Source organism: Vulpes vulpes, chromosome 5 (assembly GCF_048418805.1).
Source record: "Vulpes vulpes isolate BD-2025 chromosome 5, VulVul3, whole genome shotgun sequence".
NCBI lineage: Eukaryota > Metazoa > Chordata > Mammalia > Carnivora > Canidae > Vulpes > Vulpes vulpes.
The window spans coordinates 83,573,979-83,591,577 of record NC_132784.1 but is presented as its reverse complement, the minus strand read 5'-3'; the positions used below and the strand labels follow the sequence as shown (position 1 = coordinate 83,591,577).

The following is a 17,599-nucleotide window of genomic DNA, read 5'->3' as shown; positions in this document are numbered from 1 at the left end:
TTACTATTAAGAAATTTGTTTTATAATTTTCTATCCAGTAGTGAGCAGAAGCCTTACCTCATTAATTCGATGGTCATACTGACCCAAAGTCCTCAGGGAATTGTGAATGAGCAAAAGGGACTACTTAAATCATCTACAGTTTGCTCTTGATATCAGAGTGCCATTAGGGCCTGCTCCATTCAGTGTAATCTAACAAGACTCAAGAAAACACACAGAAATCACCTCCTATAAAATAATCATGAGTGTGGATACACCTTGGCTTTAGGATAAGGACCCTTACAGACTGATAAGCTAACAAATGGTATTCGAGATCCTTCCTATAATCTATCTGACTTCACACACATACTATGCCTTAATCCAGCCCAAACTACCTACTATTGCCAAAATATATGTCATAACATCTCACTTTCAAGATTTTGCCAAAGTGTTTACATTACTCAAGGTGTCTTTTCTCACTGTTTAAAAAACAAACAAACAAACAAAATCCATGTATTCTACAAGGACCAGGTCAAATAGTATCTCATCCGTCACATTTCTTGCTTTTGGCTTACTCTTCCCTTGCCAACATATTTACTGATCAACCACTCATGTTGCCAGGTGTGTTCCAATTACTATGCTAGTCATAAAAGAGAAAGACATACCAAGCTATATTCCCTGAGGAACAAAATTAAGTAATGCTTCCAACCAGACATGATACATTGCACAGCAAGAGTCATAGTCATCTGGATAGCCTCATTGTATCATACTCCTAACCTCCATGCTGGTCTAATCCATGGTCCCAAGCTCCTGCTGTGAGGTCCATTTTGTAATCTATCTTGCTGCCTTTCCTAGCATCCCAGTCTCCCTCAAAGAACTGAGGCCTTCTCCTAAACTCTCAAGTTCATTTAGCTACAGTTCAGAAGTTAATATCTGTAGTCTTCTTCCCAGTCCCCATACTTGTCATCACTGGGAAAAGTGATACCATGAATGGCTCTCTCTCCTGGAATCACAGCATAACTGTTAGACTGAATTCTTGCCCACTACCTAAACTCATTCAATGTTATTTTACAAAGCAATGGACTGGACCACTCAATAGCAGCATTTGTCTGGATGACCTCTGTGCCTGGTGAGTCACATACAAGTCCTTACTAGGCCCACTCTCTGGAATCAGACATGGCATCCTAAGCCATGTCATCCATAGGCTCCCCTCATTCTGTTTTTAACACCTGGTTCACCACTTCTTAAGCTGAAGTATAATAAAGACTACAGGGAACCATCTGCTCCATTTTTCTGTATATCTAACAATCTCTAACAGGGACTAGAGATTCATCCTCTTTCTTCCACAAAAGTTTAACATGTTGCACAATGAGTAAAGCACAGGGAAAGATGGTTGTATCGAATGCTGAAAAAGCTACCCCCAGTCAATACCTGCATGGGAGAAGGTTACTCTGACACATTTGGCAATGACCAGAGGTGGGGAAAAAAGGGGAAAAAGCAGCCATGAGAAATATAAAGCCTCCTTCTTGAGATGCCTTCACATGAATTGTTCCTCTGCCCCTCTGTATGATAGAAATATAATACATTTCACTATCGAGTTGTGCTAGAATCCTTGTCTACTGCTCTTCTTTTGAGAGTTTTATTATGCTTACTTATTTGTTCTTGTCAATAAAATTTATAATCAACTTGCTTTGCTTCAGGAAACACACACACATATATAAATAGCATCATCATAAAGCCACAGTGAACTTAAGGGGATCAACAAGTTTATGATGTTGAAACTAAAAGCTAAGTATAAAAACTTAAAACAAATGTCTCAAAATATTTTACCATTCTCTGCTTGTGAAAAGACAGAGGCTAAACCCAGAAAACCTTTGCTACATTATGTATTACCATGGGGAAAGTTTATTTAAACAAACTTAGTGGAGGATATGATTTATATCGTGTTGTGCAATACACCTGATTGGAAAAGAATCCAAAACTATGAAATAACACAAGGTGTTAGTAATGTACCCACTCACCTTCCTTTTTCAGCCATTTTACAATGTTTCCTTCTTCCATCGTAGGAGATAGCGATGGCATCAGTATCTTAATGGGATCAGCTGAAAATGAAGAAAAGTAAGATTAGCCACAAAAAAAGAATGTACCTCATGAGGCATCAATAAAAAGTTCAAATACATTAACATTAAATTCAGTTTGAGAAAGAAAATATTTCAAAATCTAAAAGACTCAAGTGGTCAAACTAAGCATCCAGTAAATAGTAAGGAAATGTAAAATTCTCATTTTTTTAAAAATTAAAACTCTTTTTGGAATACTTTCAATTTCTTTTTCATAGTTCCCCAATCCTTTACATGTATTTTCAAGCCAGATGCTTGTAAGATTAAAAAAAAAAATTGATTTATGTTTTACCTCCTTCTCCTTCATGGTTGTCACTGCAAAAAAATATTTACAAGGAACAAAGGAAAAGACAAATAAGAAAAAAAGAAAAACAACTAGGGTTCTGATAACCTACAACAAAGTAATCAAGATTAGACTTTAAGAAATTGATTGTATCTTTTATTTTCCTCTACTATTACACTATCCAAGTAGCAAAGGTTCTTGCCATAAGTGTGAAAGATTTGCCTTGTTGAACAGGACCAGGCAAGCAAACCTGCATGGTTAAATTAATCTCAGATTGTGTTCCATACAACATTTCAACTGGAATCCAAAAAGGTAGATTCAAACCAGGGTGACCCCTCAGTGAAACACAGCTACTTTCTCCTTAGATATCAAAAAAAAAAAAGCACACTCTAGATATTTGTCCAGATGTGCTTTCCCAACAGTTAGTTGTCCAGTGTCCAGGACCATACTCCAAGAGCACATAACTGGTATAACTCATAACTCATATAACGTTTATACTAATAAAGCAGTTAATAGCATATACCAGCTCCTTGCAGTAGTCACAGTAAAAAATTACAGTCCCTGAAACCTTCCACAGAACCTATTTATTCTCTCCTCAGATTATTCAACTCTCTGACCCAAAAAAAGCAAAACACTATATATAGTACATCTAACATATTTCAAATGTGCAAGAGCACAGGATAGGGGTTCTTTTTTTCCCACTGACATTTTAGGATTAAAAGCAAGGGAACTGACCACTAATGTTAGAGGAGGTTCAATATTTCCTTTGGGAAACTAAACTAATTTACAGTAACTTCAAGCAGACAGTTCCTATGGCTTCATGGTAAAAGGAGTTCCATCTCCGAAACATTTGGAGAAAAGTTTCTATCCTCTCTCCACCACACACACAAACCTGCTTCAGTCTCCTTCTCATTTTCTCTTAAGAACTGCCTGCCTTGGGGTGCCTGGGCAGTTCTGTCGGTTAAGTGTCTGCCTTCAGCTCAGGTCATGATCCCAGGGTCCTGGGATCCCTGCTCAGCAGGGAATCTGCTTCTCCCTCTGCCTCTGACCCCCACCACCACACACATGCTCTTTCTCTAGCTTGCTCTCTCTCGTCAAGTAAATAAATACCATCTTTTAAAAAAAAAAAAAAATTGCCCCCCTTGAGGAACTTGCACTTTCCTTTCAGCTCTTCCATGCCCAAGGCATAAGTGGACCTGCCTTTCAAAGGCAGACAACAGGCCTACCTCTGTTCCTGCCATCAGGGCCCACTCGGTGTGAGGAAGCAATTCAGATATGTGTGTTTGCTTTCTATACATAAACTCTCCTCAACAGAAGCTCAAACTCTAAAAATGGGATTATACTGGGAAGCCCAACTGTAAAAGGCCAGAGATCTACGTCACATCCTCTAATCCAACAAAACCATCACACTGAACTGTGACTTTGAGCTCCATCTGACTTTTCTGCCTCTCTCTCAATGAATATCAAACTCTAAGGACAGAAAAGTAGAATTATCACTCCTAATACCCCAAAATCGGTGGAGCCCAAACCAAATTCTAAGTCAACACACCTATTTTGTCAATGAGACAAGTACAAGCCACCAATTAAGGGCTTTGAATTCTTCTTGCCTAGCTCTCAAGGCTATACTCTATACACTGCACTACTTCTCACCATTAATTTATGATCCTTACAAATATGGACCCTTACAAATATGGATCATCAATTAATCACTGATTATTCATAGTCAACACACCCAGAAATTCAAACACAGAAAATCCAGTATCTCAAGTCCATCTGAACATATATTCAGTCAAATGTCCCAACAAACACTTTCCCTATCTTGGGCTCACAAAAATTCTTGTATTAAACCACTTATACTACTGACAATGAATATTTTGTATGTAGAAGAAAGCAGGTACTCATTAGGTGCATCGTATCTTGAAAATAAGGGTGGAAAAACAGCCACAGTGACTTTCCTAATTCCTGATAAATCTTTAATTATTATCTATTAATAATTAACGTATTATCAGTAAGCCATACTTATTATTAAAATCTGATTTATTGTTAAAACACAGTTATCACAGAAGAGACTGGTGAACATGGGCCATCAACTCCTGTGTTTTATATCCCTCAAAAACTTTCTCAGGGGACACCTGGGTGGCTCAGGGCGTGATCCTGGAGACCCAGGATCAAGTCCCACATTGGGCTCCCTGCATGGGGCCTGCTTCTCCCTCTGCCTGTGTCTCTGCCTCTCTCTCTGTGTGTCTCTCATGAATAAATAAATAAAATCTTTAAAAAAAAAAAAAACTTTCTCAGGATGCCTGGGTGGCTCAGCAGTTGAGCGTCTGCCTTCAGCTCAGGGGGTGATCCTGGGATCCTAGGATCGAGACCCACATTGGGCTCCCTGCGATAAGCCTGCTTCTCCCTAGTCTCTCATGAATAAATAAAATCTTAAAAAAACAAAAACAAAAAACAAAAACACTTTCTCAACAGTTTCATTTAATTTCCCAGCTACACCTAGTTGAAATTCAAACCACGACTGTAGTATGGCTTAAAAACATCTTCGCATTTTTTTCTTCAGTAAAATAAGTCCTCATGGACTAAAATAGGCACATTAAATCCTGAATGAGTAGAAAAGAATGCAAACTACTATGCAAGACCTTGGTGCAGTGCCATCCATAGTGCAAGATTCCTAAGTGAATTAGAATTCAGGGATGTGCATTTTAGGAAAACACAATACACACAGGCAAACTTAACATTAGTGATGCATCTCCAAATCTAAACCATAACAAGCCTTTGCTTAATTACAAGAATTCTTAAAAAGTTCTCAAAGCCTGATAAACTAACCCCACTTAGAAATAATAAAATGAGCTTTCTTATCCCCTACATTATATGCCTCTTTCATTTTCTCATGGCTTGATGTAGAAAATAAAAACATTTACCTTCAAAATATTTAGCAAGTCCAAGCCTCCACACTTAATTTTTTAAAGCTCATAGTGACAAATGGGGTTGGAAAAAAAAGCAAACAAAAAAATTACCTTCTTCTAGCACCATGATAAGAAGTCAACCTTTTCTTGAAAAACACAGCTTCAAAAAAAGGCCCACCATATTCTTTCCATCAAAAAGTTCAAGGCTGGTGTTATGAGATAGAATATTTCATAATCACACACATATAAAATTTATATCAAATAGAGTTCTACTTTAAAGCAACAAAATAAATGAACTTCAATGATTCTATATCCAGATTACAATCTATGACAAACACTAAATCAAGTCTTTGAAAACAAAATCTCGTTTCATTTTTTTTATACCTTGGTTCCAGTTGCCATGATACAATTCATATTTATTTTATGATTCTATCTCTATTATAGTCTCTCACCTCTGAGACCTTCACTTTTCCATTATTCCTGACATTACGGACTACATTATGAAACTTCTGTATTTATTAAGGAATATTTTCCAAATTACCACATCAAGAACTCAAAAATTTTCATATTTTAAAAATAAAAAGAACATAATCATTCCTCATACAGCCACCCTTCAAGGATGAATTGAAATTGCTTCTCTGAATAATGACAATAAAATATAAAAATTCTGTAATAGATCACTATCCTTACTCTGAAATGAAGGTGACAAAAACCAAAGAAAGACATTTTGGACATCTCTCTAATTTGGTACTATCTCTTGACTGATTACACTAGCTTACTACAGAAAGTAAAATGTGCAATGTAGTTTCTGATTAATCTAGCCAATCTACCCTCAGATTTTCATACCAGAAAACCACTTCAAAACATAAACATTAGTTTACTAATAATGGTACATGTTGCATTCTAGTATATTCTCTTTTGACTGGAAGAGTATACATATATTTTCCAAATATATTTTTCTAGTGGGAAAGTAAGCATGCAATCAAATCAGCTTTGAGTGACAGGCTGAACAAAATTAATATCTCCCCTTTATAGCTGTTGTCAATTCTATTCAGATAGTATGGGCTTTTTTCTAGACTTCTTGGAACTTTGGCCTACACTTGGTATTTTTAATTTCGTTAGAAATTAAATATAACTTCCCTTTTCATTCCAGTAAGTAGTGCGTCCTACTATCTTCCTCCTGTCAAACTGAGGCAGCCTTGAAATGAGCACCAATTATATTTCCTACTAATAACTGAGGACAACTATGAATAAGAATAAAGGAAATGTGCTTTATTCTTCACGAATCATACCAGTTATACTCAATTAATACTCAAAAATACACTCCAATTTTAGTGAGAATTTACCTCTTTGGTAATCATTTTAGTGTTAGCCTTTTATTCCTTTCTATCAAACTAACAAATTCATAGCTAATGGCTTACAAAGTCTGTCATTCTGTAGTTAAAAATGTGTTTTAAAAATTTTAAGATGACTACAGCAATGTACATTTCCTGTTTGTATTTAAAACAATGATTTTTAAAAGTAGAGAGAGTCTCAAAAGTCACTAAAACTGTCCTAATCTTTTTCATTCTTTAACAGAATGACACAATAAATTAACATTTTTTGCTTTGTGTATTGCTGCTCTCCTTGTCCTATCACGCACACAAGCAATCTACCAGTCATTGAATTTTCTAAGTTTCAAAGGAATTTCTACATTTCTCCAAATCTGCTCTTTTAATCTTTGTGCAGAATAATTCTATCTTCAACTTCAAATATATTAATCTAATTCTACTTCTTGTCCCCTAAAAAACTTCTTTTATCCTATGAACAAAACACTCATACTTCAGTAAAATCAATTATACCAAAGCTTTAAAATGATGATCTATACATCAATTCTAAAAGATCTCCAGATTAAAAAAAAAAAAATCAACATAAGCAAACTCTTAAAATACAAAAGCAGAACAGATTGCTTTATGGTTAATATGAAGCAGATCTAATTCTATCACTGTGACTAAAATAAAGGAAATTCATCAGTTTACATGTGACACCGCTTGAGCATCAGGCTTTCTAGTCCATTTATACGACTATTACCCAAATAAACAAAAAATTCTGGACAGACCAAGTGAAGAATTATACAATATTTTCTTAGTGTGCCTCTCTATTCTTCACATTAATTTGCTTCTTCACTAATAGGGAGAGATGCTACTCATTCAATCACCTTTCTTTCCAATGCAAGAACTCATTAAATATAATTAATCTTTAAAATATCTGTCAAAAATAAAACAATCCTGCCATCTGCAGGCTGGAGGAAATAAAGCACAATGAAGTACAAGTAATTTAAAAATCATCACCAGGGCCCAAAAATAGTATTAACACTGATCTTTGAATAAAGGTGGCTAAAGCAAATTTTTTAAAAAAATGAGTGCTTGTCACATGTCTTCTTTATTCAAACAGTGATTTTGGTATAGTACCAGCATAAGAATAAATTAAAATGTCAAAGGACTGCAGAAAATACATGCCTAATAATAGTTTGTAAAAATAGCATTTACAGCTCCTACCATGGTAAAACGTAGCCCACAAACGTATATATGGCATAATCCATTTCCTACCTGCTTAGCTTGTACACACACAAAGACTGAAAGGATATACTCCAAAATGGCAAAAGTCGTTCTCTGGTTGGTGATATTATATAAGTGCTTTTTATTTCTTTTATTTCTTACAATGTACATTGTAACAAAAAGTCAGTCAGTCTCAAAACATTAGCTATTTGTTACTGACAGGTGGCACAAAAAAGGTGAAGCGGGTGGACTCTGCAGACACCCAGAGGTGGCTAGATGGATCATAATATCCCACTTTACAACTCCTTCCTCAAGTAATGGAAGACTGAATCAGTTCCCTTCAAATCCCCTGCCTAAAGGTGAAGGTTTCCTTTCTACTCTACTCTCTCCTTTACCTAATCCCGCCTCATTCTCACAGCTGCTCTAAGTCTTGATCTGCTTTAACTGTAGTACACATCTGAAAGCCAAACTCTCATTGAAAGCCAAACTCTCATTAAAATCATCAGCAAATGTTGTACCTTCAGTGGTGCTGTCAGAACATTCTCTACCACAGCTGAGGAGCCAATTAGGTCTGAGCTCCTGTTATCCTAGCCCCAGACCAATAGGAGGCCAGAATCTTGACCTCAAAAGGATTATGGTTTAAAGGGTCAGTCAAGATATACACACATGTACTAGAGGGTAGTAGATAGAAATGCCCTAGGAACACTGCAGAGGATTGAGAGCTGAATACTAGCTGATCAAGAAAGGAAAAAAAAAATCTGTGCTAGTACCACTTCATACACATTAGAAGGGCTATCATAAAAAAAAAAAAAAACACAGAAAACAAGTGTTGGCAAGATGTGGAGAAATTAGAAACCTTGCACGTTGTTGGTGGGGAAAGTGAAATGGTACAGCTGCTATGGAGAACAGTGATTCCTCCGTGAATGAAACATGCCATTACCATTTTATCCAGGCCTCCCATGTCTGGGTATATACCCAAAAGAACTGAAAGCAGGAACTTGAACAGATATTTGTACACCCATGTTCACAGAGGCATTATTTGTCACAGCCAAAAGGTAGAAGCAACCCAAATGTCCAACAACAGATGAATGGATAAACAAAATGTGGTAGATACATTCAATGAAACATGATTCCACCTTAAAAAGGAAAGAAATTCAAATACCTGCAACAAAACGGATGAATCCTAGTGAAATAAGCTAAACACAAAAAGACCAATGTTACAGGATTCTACCCATAGGAAGTACTCAGGATATGCAAGTTCCATAGTGACAGAAAGTAGAATGGTGGTCACCTGGGGCTGGGGAGAGAGGGGGAAAGGGGATGTATTAGGGGATACGGAGTTTCAGTTTGGGTGGTGAAAAAGTTCTACAGGTAGAAGGTGATGATGGTTGCACAGCAATGTAAATGTATTTAACGCTACGGAACTGAATGTATAAAAATAATTTAAATCATGAATTTTATGTATATTTTGCCACAATAATTTTAAAAATTTGTGCTAGGCAAAGAGAACAAGGTGAGGGAATGAGCAGATATTCCAGATGAGGGGAACATTATTTGCAAAGAAGGTGAGAATTATAGTTCAGTTTAGCTGGAGAGTAAAATATAATGAAAATGAAAAGTGAGCAGGTAAATTAAAAAATATGTTGGGACTAATACCTTATAGTAGTCTATAGTACCTTACAGTACTGTCGTAACTTAACCTTAATACCTCATTAATGGGTTTGATGCTGTTTAAACAGCAACGGAAAGCCACAAAAATTTTTTGAGCAAGAGAAGTAACCACAATTAAAAACAGAACTTGCTTGCATTTCTATATAAACAGCTAATGTTCACAAATCTATAATTTACAGGAAAAAAAAACTGCACATGCTTTGGGACAGTCGCAAGTATAAGCTTCACAGAAGAATTGAAATAAAGGCTTTTAAGCACAAAGTGAAGCTACCCATTTGTACCATTAAGTACAAATGTTTATTACCTATTCTTCTCTATCCACTTAGACTATTTGATTTGAGAGATTGAAAAGGCACCTAGGATCTTCCATTAGATCTTCCAAATGGTAGGCTTTACTTCTAGCAGTGGTACAGAGAAATGAGAGACATTTCTGGAAGATCAATTTCATGACACAGGAGTGAAGTAGAGAAGGAGAAAGACAAGGAGATCGGTTTGTTCATTTATTCAACAAATATTTATTCAGTGCCTACCAGGTGTTGGGGTTCTTCCAGAGGTTGGAGATAGCAAAAGTGAATAAAAACAGGCAAAACCCCTACCTTCATGGAGTTGACATTCTAAGAGGGAAAACAGAAAATAAATATGACATGTCTGGCAGTAGTAAGGAGTAAGAAAAGAAAGGCAGGTAAGGGGACACAGTGATAGTGGAAGAACTATTTTATTTTTTTTTTTATTTTTTATTTTTTTAATTTTTATTGGTGTTCAATTTACTAACATGGAAGAACTATTTTATCAGTTAACCAGAAGAGGCCTCCTTTAATAAAGTGAGCAGAGCTGAATGGAGAATGCCATCCCAGGATCTGATAGAAGAGCTTTCTAAACAGAGGAAAAAAGCAAGCACAAAGAATGAGCAGAGTATGCCTGGTATGTCTCAAACACGGAGCAAGCCAGCATATGGGAGTGGAGTCAGCAAGTGAGGACAAGTGGTGTGAGGTCAGAGCTGAGGCTGGGGGAATGGAGGGTTCCTATCATATGGGACCCTGTAAACTACAGTCAGGACTTCAGATCTCATTCTGAGTTTACGGAGAAGTCCTGGAGGGTTTTTAGCAGAGAACTGACATGATCTGATTTATAATTTAAAAAAGTACTCTGGATGGCTCAATTGGTTCAGTGTCCGACTCTTGATCACAGCTCAGGTTTTGATCTCAGGGTGCTGAGTTCAAGCCTTGTGTTGGGCTCCACACTGGGCATGGATCCTACTTAAAAAAAAAAAAAAAAAGCAGCAGCAGCACTCAAAGCTGTACGGGGAACAGTCTGTACTGGGCCAAGGGTGATGATAGTAGAGATCTGTAAGACCCGTACTGGGACACTCCTGCAATAATCTAGAGTAGAGGTTGTGGTAGCTCGGACCAGGCTAGTTGGTGAGGAGTGGTCACATTACATTTAAAAAGTAGAACCAACAGGGATTTCTGATAGACTGGATGCACCATATGAAAGTCAGGAGTCAGGGATGACTCTAATGAGCACATGTGAAATAACAAAAACCAAAATTAAATGCCACAGCTCCAAAAAAAAAATCTTTCTTCCTATCAAAAGTGCCCAAAGAGCCTTATAAACTATGGAGACTTGATATTCTCAAATGCATACAGAAAAATCCCATTAAACACCAGGTCAGTTATATAGACCCCGTGCTTAATCTTGGGCACAGCACTACTAGCCTTGGGCAACAATCCAGGGAAACTACACTTGCTTCTTCCAAGAATAAAAATCATACTCGTTCTTTCCCCCCATCTCAGCATAAGAACCATCATATTTATAAACAATACAGTACTTGGTTGCTTCAGCACTCACCTGAAGTATAAAGTACAATGACTGAAAGGTGTGAGTCAGGAGGGTAGGGAAAAGATCTCCCATTTGCCATTCTAGAACTACTTGTCAGCTTTCCTGATACCACTGTGTGTACTTCATCAACAGGCTTGCTTGTGCTCAGGCTTCCACCTGGGTTTAGCCAATGGGCAGCATAAGCAGGAGATGGGAGAAAGGAGAGGGAGGTCAGGGAATTTATTTCCCCAGCTCACTCCCTATGGGGTCACCCTGGCTGTTGGATCCTTTAACTGAAGGATACCCCTCCACTACAGGTCCTGCCCACAGGCTCCATCCTTTCTAGCTCTGGCGACTTCTCCCTTCCCATGCCTCTTCATGCCTGGGAGTGGGGACAGCATCTTGCTCTAAATGCCCCTTAGTACAGCATCATCTCTACAGCCTGAATTCACAGAAAGTTGTCGGTAAGTTCTCCCCAAATTACCATTTTTAGACTGCCATCTATTCTCTCAGGACCCTACAAAAAGACTCAGAAGGGTAGCACTTAGGTAATGAGAAAAATTTCAAACCACAGGGGAGGTCAGTCCATTTGATGAAATAGTATAAATCCAGATTTTCAAATTACTGTCTTTATATAAACGTATTTTCTAGCCATTTGTTTATAATGGGAATCCCTACACAAAATCATACATTTCTTGTTCTCAGATATGGTAAATATCCTTGCAAAGAAGCACTATTTTCGACAGGAAATGACAGAAATGTTTATGGAAATAGCCTGGAGACTAGGCAGTGTTTATAGATAAATTACAGGGAGACCCAGGAGTTTCCTGGAACTACACAGAAAATTTTGCATGTACACATTCTTCTCAGAAAGTGGTAGAGCTTTTATCAGTTTTCAAATAGATTTGTGCCCCCCAAAAAACCAGCACTAGAGATTGCCAAAGAAGCTCTCCTGAATTATAAATATGCCAACCTGAATTCTTCCCTAAAATGTTTCATGTAATACAAGAAAGCCCTTGATTGCAGTAAAGTATTGAGCAGATCACTAGCTATAGTAAATGTACTGCCTACCAAGTACAAAGATAAAATAAAATAAAATCACTATTCCTTCCATTTTGTTTAAGGAATTTGCTGATTCTTTCATACACTTAGTATCCAATGGTGCATCTGGAAGGAGGCTGGCCAGAACTGTCGGTAGCCCATGGTGTAGAACTACTTCCTCTAAGTGTGAGAAACCAAACATGACAGAAGAGGTTTCAGCTTCCAATACCAGTCTTCTTGCTATTAAATTATAAAATTAAAATTCTACTTGAATCCATTTATTCTGCAATCTTGGAACAGGACAAAAAGAAATCACCATTCAAGAGTCTAGCAAAAAAAAAAAAAAATGAACACATGCCTAAGTTTGGGGGTTTACACATTTTGCTGAAAAGGCAAATGAAATCAAGCTCAAGACAACAAGGCACACTTACGAATATAGGTGGCCCACAAACAACACGTGTTTGAACTCTGCAGATCCACTTAATTGCAGGTTTTTAAAAAATAAGTATATTGGGAAATTTTTTGTAGATTTGCAACAATTTGAAAAAACTCAGAGACAAACCACATAGCCTAACCAAAAAATTTAAGAAAAAGTTAGGTATATAAGAATACAGTATATGATACACATCACATACAAAATATATCTTCATCAATTTTATGTTTTCAGTAAGGCTTCTGGTCAACAGTAGGCTACTGGTACTTAAGTTTTGGGGCAGCCAAAAATCATACACAGATCTACAGTAGAAAAGTATACACGGTCAATGCCTCTAACCCCCATGTTGTTCCAAGGTCAACTGTATATCAATTAGAAACTCACAGATGGGAGGGCATTAACACATGCTCTAACTCTCTTAAATGGTTCCGCCACCCTTTATACACAGTTCAGAATTTAAACTGTTCTTAAAAACTTATGATTATCAGATTATCACAACTATCACTGAAATACTATTTCATAATGCATGTTACTAAAATATGTTTCACTTCATTAAAAAAAAAAAAAAAGCTGTTCACACAGAATATATACATGGTGAACAAAGCTTCACCATGCTGACACTGTTCTGCTGATGGCTATGGCTCAGCCACCACAGACACTGAGGTAGACTGGGATTGAGGAAACAGGCTTCGGTGTCAGGCAGCACTGGGCTGAAATTGTTCTATGTTCTATCATCAGAGCACAGCTTTGGTGGCTGGGAGGACTAACCAAGCTGTCATGTAAAGTGCTGAGAAGGAAGGGTACAATGGTACATCCTTAGTGGTCAGTACCATTTGTTACACTCAAACCCTCTCCCCCAACTTCTTTCTTGCTAGAAAAGATCAAATTTTATTCAGTGGTATACCTTTCTTGTGAACACGTGCTCTAAGTTAGGACCCCATTGCCCAGTGTCTTAGTCCCTTCAGAATGCTGTAACAAAATACTTGGTGGCTTATAATTATACAACATTTATTTCTTACAGTTCTGGAGGCTGGGAAGTATAAGATCATGATGCTGGCAGATGTGGTGCGGTGGCTGATGAGGGTCCACTTCCTAATTCACAGATGGTGCTAAGTACAGGGCATAGGTCATTGCTTATGAAAATGCTGCCAATACACACCATTTAAGGAAACCAAAACTCCAAGGGTGACTCCCATGGGCAGACTTTAAGATCCTGGATGGATGGATGAAAGTAGAATTTTTTCAGTAAGTGCACTTAATTCATATAGTCTACAGATTACCAAATAGTTGCTTCATTTTATGAAACTACAATTTCTACCAAGCTCAGAGAAAAATGAGCCAACACCATGTAATTCATGCTTTGTAAAACAAGTAGCTCAAGGACTGCCACATGTATTCACCATGGCAAAACAAAAACCTGTACATGAAAGGTCAGGAAACAAACTTGGATTCAGCATTAGGGAAAAAAACCCACAAAATGAAACAGGATGTCCAAACACCCAACAACAGCTACTGGGGTAGGCCAAATAATACCCTTGCGTGCCCCCTCGGCACCCCTAAAGATGTCCCACATCCTAACATCCAGAACTTGTAAATATGTTATGTTATGTGGCAAGGGGGAATTAAGGTTGAAGAAGGAAATAGGTTGCTTAAAGAACAGGCGTTGAGATGGGGAAAAGAATCCTGGTGGGCCCAATGTAATCACCAGGATTCTTATACATGAGAGGAGGAACTAGGAAACTAAGACGGCTCCGCTGGGATAGTGTCCTCCCTCTAGCAGATGACGTTCGGGTGGAGTTAGATATGCTGCTCGTGGTGTGCAGGAAAGGAGGTAAAATGTCGTGATGCTTCAAATGAGGATTGCCTAAGTGAGTTTCCATTTTCCTTTAAACTGGTTCTAAAGAAAACCCCTGAAAACTGCATACACTTTTTTGTCTGTCCCTTTTTCTGTAGAGAGGGTCTAAGGCATTCAAAGATTCTCTAAAGAATCTATTTTACAAACAAGGTTAAGAACACTCTTGTTAATGCAAATTGGGGTAGCCACTCTGGAAAACAGTATGGAGATTCCTCAAAGAGTTAAAAAAATAGAACTACCCTGACTCAGCAATTGCACTACTATGTATTTACCCAAAGGATACAAAAATACAGATTTGAAGGGGCACATGCATACTCATGTTTACAACAACAATAATCAACAATAGCCAAAGCATGGAAAGAGCCCAAATATCCACTGCCTGACAAATGGATAAAGATGTTTTTTAGGGATCCCTGGGTGGCGCAGCGGTTTGGCGCCTGCCTTTGGCCCAGGGAGCGATCCTGGAGGCCCGGGATCGAATCCCACATCGGGCTCCCGGTGCATGGAGCCTGCTTCACCCTCTGCCTGTGTCTCTGCCTCTCTCTCTCTCTCTGTGTGACTATCATAAATAAATTAAAAAAAAAAAAATTAAAAAAAAAGATGTTTTTTATATATACGTATATATGTCATGGAATATTATTACTCAGCCATTAAAAAGAAATCTTGACATTTGCAACTATGCGGGTGGAGCTAGAGTGTATTATGCTAAGTGAATTTAGTCAGTTCTATAAAGATAAATACCGTATGATTTCATTCATATGTGGAATTTAAGAATCAGAATGGATGAACACATTGGAAGGAAAAAAAAAAGAGAGGGAAACAAACCATAAGAGACTCTAGAGAACAAACTGAGGGTTGATGGAGGGAGGTGGGTGGAAGATGGGGTAAATGGATGATGGGTATTAAGAAGGACACTTGTTATGCTGAGTGCTGGGTGCCATACGTAAATAACAATTCACTGAATTCTGCTCCTGAAACCAATATTACACTATAGGTTAACTATCTAGAATTTAAATAAAAATTTGAAGAAAAAAAAATACTCTTCCTAAATCATTCCCAACACTAAGCTTTTACCGTTTCATGATTTTCTAAGGTGGTGCGTCTCAAGGGGTAGCCCATCAGACACCAACACAAAAACATCAAGACTCTCCAAAGGTTGTTTGTAAAATGAAGACGGCTGAGCTCCACCCGGGACCAAGTATCTGGGAGCTGGAGGAAAGCTCAATATTTAATAAAATGGGGAAAGGCAGTAACAGGGAATTCTATACACGGTGAAAGTAGTACCACTCCAAGAGGTATTTTTTAATGAAAAATTAAGCTGAAGAAACTGAAATAAATTGCTCCCATTACCAAATCTTAAAATCTCAGGGTACCCATCTCACCATGCGACTCTGTGTAACTGATATTTATTTATCTATCTATCTATCTATCTATCTATCTATCTATCTATCTATTTTCTGAGCCTCAGGTAGCTCAGAGTATGTAAGGCATGCCTAGGGCACCTGATTTTTTTTTTTATATTAAAATTCGTACTGCGGGGACGCCTGGGTGGCTCAGCAGTTAGTGTCTTGCCTTCAGCTCAGGGCGTGATCCTGGGGTCCCGGGATCGAGTCCTGCGTGGGGCTCCCTGCATGGAGCCTGCTTCTTCCTCTGCCTGTGTCTCTGCCTCTCTCTCTGGGTCTCTCATGAATAAATAAAATATTAAAAAAAAACTCGTACTGCGGCGTGCCAGGATGGTTAGCATGTAATACATCATACAGACACAAAAAATGTCAGCCATATCCCCTGCCCACATGTAAAAATAAAAATAAAAAAATGATGATGATGGCCTGATGATGATGATGATGATGCCCGGTATTCTATACTGTTAAATACTAAAAGGCTTCTGTTAATAGCGTTCGTGTCATTACTTAATGCCAATTTTCTATGATAACTTCCCTCTCCTAAATTTCCACTCTTTCAGGCGCACGCTTCTCCCTAAAGCATCCTTCCGGACCCCTGTCGGGTGACGCCCCGGACACCTGCAAATTAAGTCGGCGGCGAGTGGTCGCCCGGGGCAACCCGAGGGGCCTGGAAGAAAAGACGTCCCCATGGAAACGGGCCCAGAGGACGGCGACGAGCGGCTCCCGGGGGCGTCCGAACCCCAGCAACCCCGGGCAGCGGGACAGCTCTCGGGGGGGCCGGAGGCGAGGCTGGGAAGTGGCTCGAAAAGAAAAGCACACCTAGGACCTCGTCTCCGCGCGGCGCAGGTCACCACACCCCGGGGCAAGGTCACCGAGAAGCCCTCCCGACCGGGGGCCCGGCGGCCCGGCGGCCCGGCGGCCCGGGGGCCCGGGGGCGGGCTCCGCTCCCCCCCGCCGGCCTCCAGGAAAGCCCCCGCGGCCAAGTCCCGCGGACCCCGTCCCCGAGAAGAGGCCCCGGCATCACACACCCAGCTGGGCCCGGAACCGACGAGCGCCCGACCCACAGGCCCGTTACTCCGCTGCCCAGAAGCCGAGCGACCCCGACCACTCACCCCGCAGCCGCTGCGTGCTGTGAAGCCATCTCCAACTGGCCCCGCGGCCGAGAGGCCACCCAGAAGCGCCCCTCGCCAGCGCCAGTCTCCGGCATCCGCCGAAGCCCAGGAGGTAGCGCAGCCCCCGAGGGTCACAGCCCAGCCTCCAGGAGGCCGCCATCTTCCCGGCCGCGTCGCGGGCTGCCCGCCGCGGAGCCTGATCGCCCAGTCGTCAAGGCCCTCCCAGGCCCCGCCCCCTGTCATGTTGGCCACGCCCCCGGGACGCCGGCGGTGCCTGCAGAGGCGCGAGGCCCTCCCAGGCCCCGCCCCCTGTCGTGTTGGCCACGCCCCCGGGACGCCGGCGGTGCCTGCAGAGGCGCGAGGCCCTCCCAGGCCCCGCCCTCTGCCATGTTGGCCACGCCCCCGGGATGCCGGCGGTGCCTGCAGAGGCGCGAGGCCCTCCCAGGC

At 39.9% G+C, this 17,599-nt stretch overlaps 1 protein-coding gene across 1 annotated transcript in view; it reads right to left on the bottom strand.

Annotated features, from left to right (window-relative positions):
- PDHX (pyruvate dehydrogenase complex component X) overlaps positions 1-17,398 on the bottom strand; it is a 64,419-nt gene extending 47,021 nt beyond the window's left edge. Inside the window, exons 1-2 of the mRNA XM_026012753.2 lie at positions 17,153-17,398; positions 1,998-2,078 (exon numbers count right to left, since the gene is read on the bottom strand). Of these exons, the coding sequence (XP_025868538.1) occupies positions 1,998-2,078; positions 17,153-17,312 (241 nt within the window). The 5' untranslated portion in view covers positions 17,313-17,398. The remainder of the gene's footprint in view (positions 1-1,997; positions 2,079-17,152) is intronic.
- Positions 17,399-17,599: the final 201 nt, after the last annotated feature.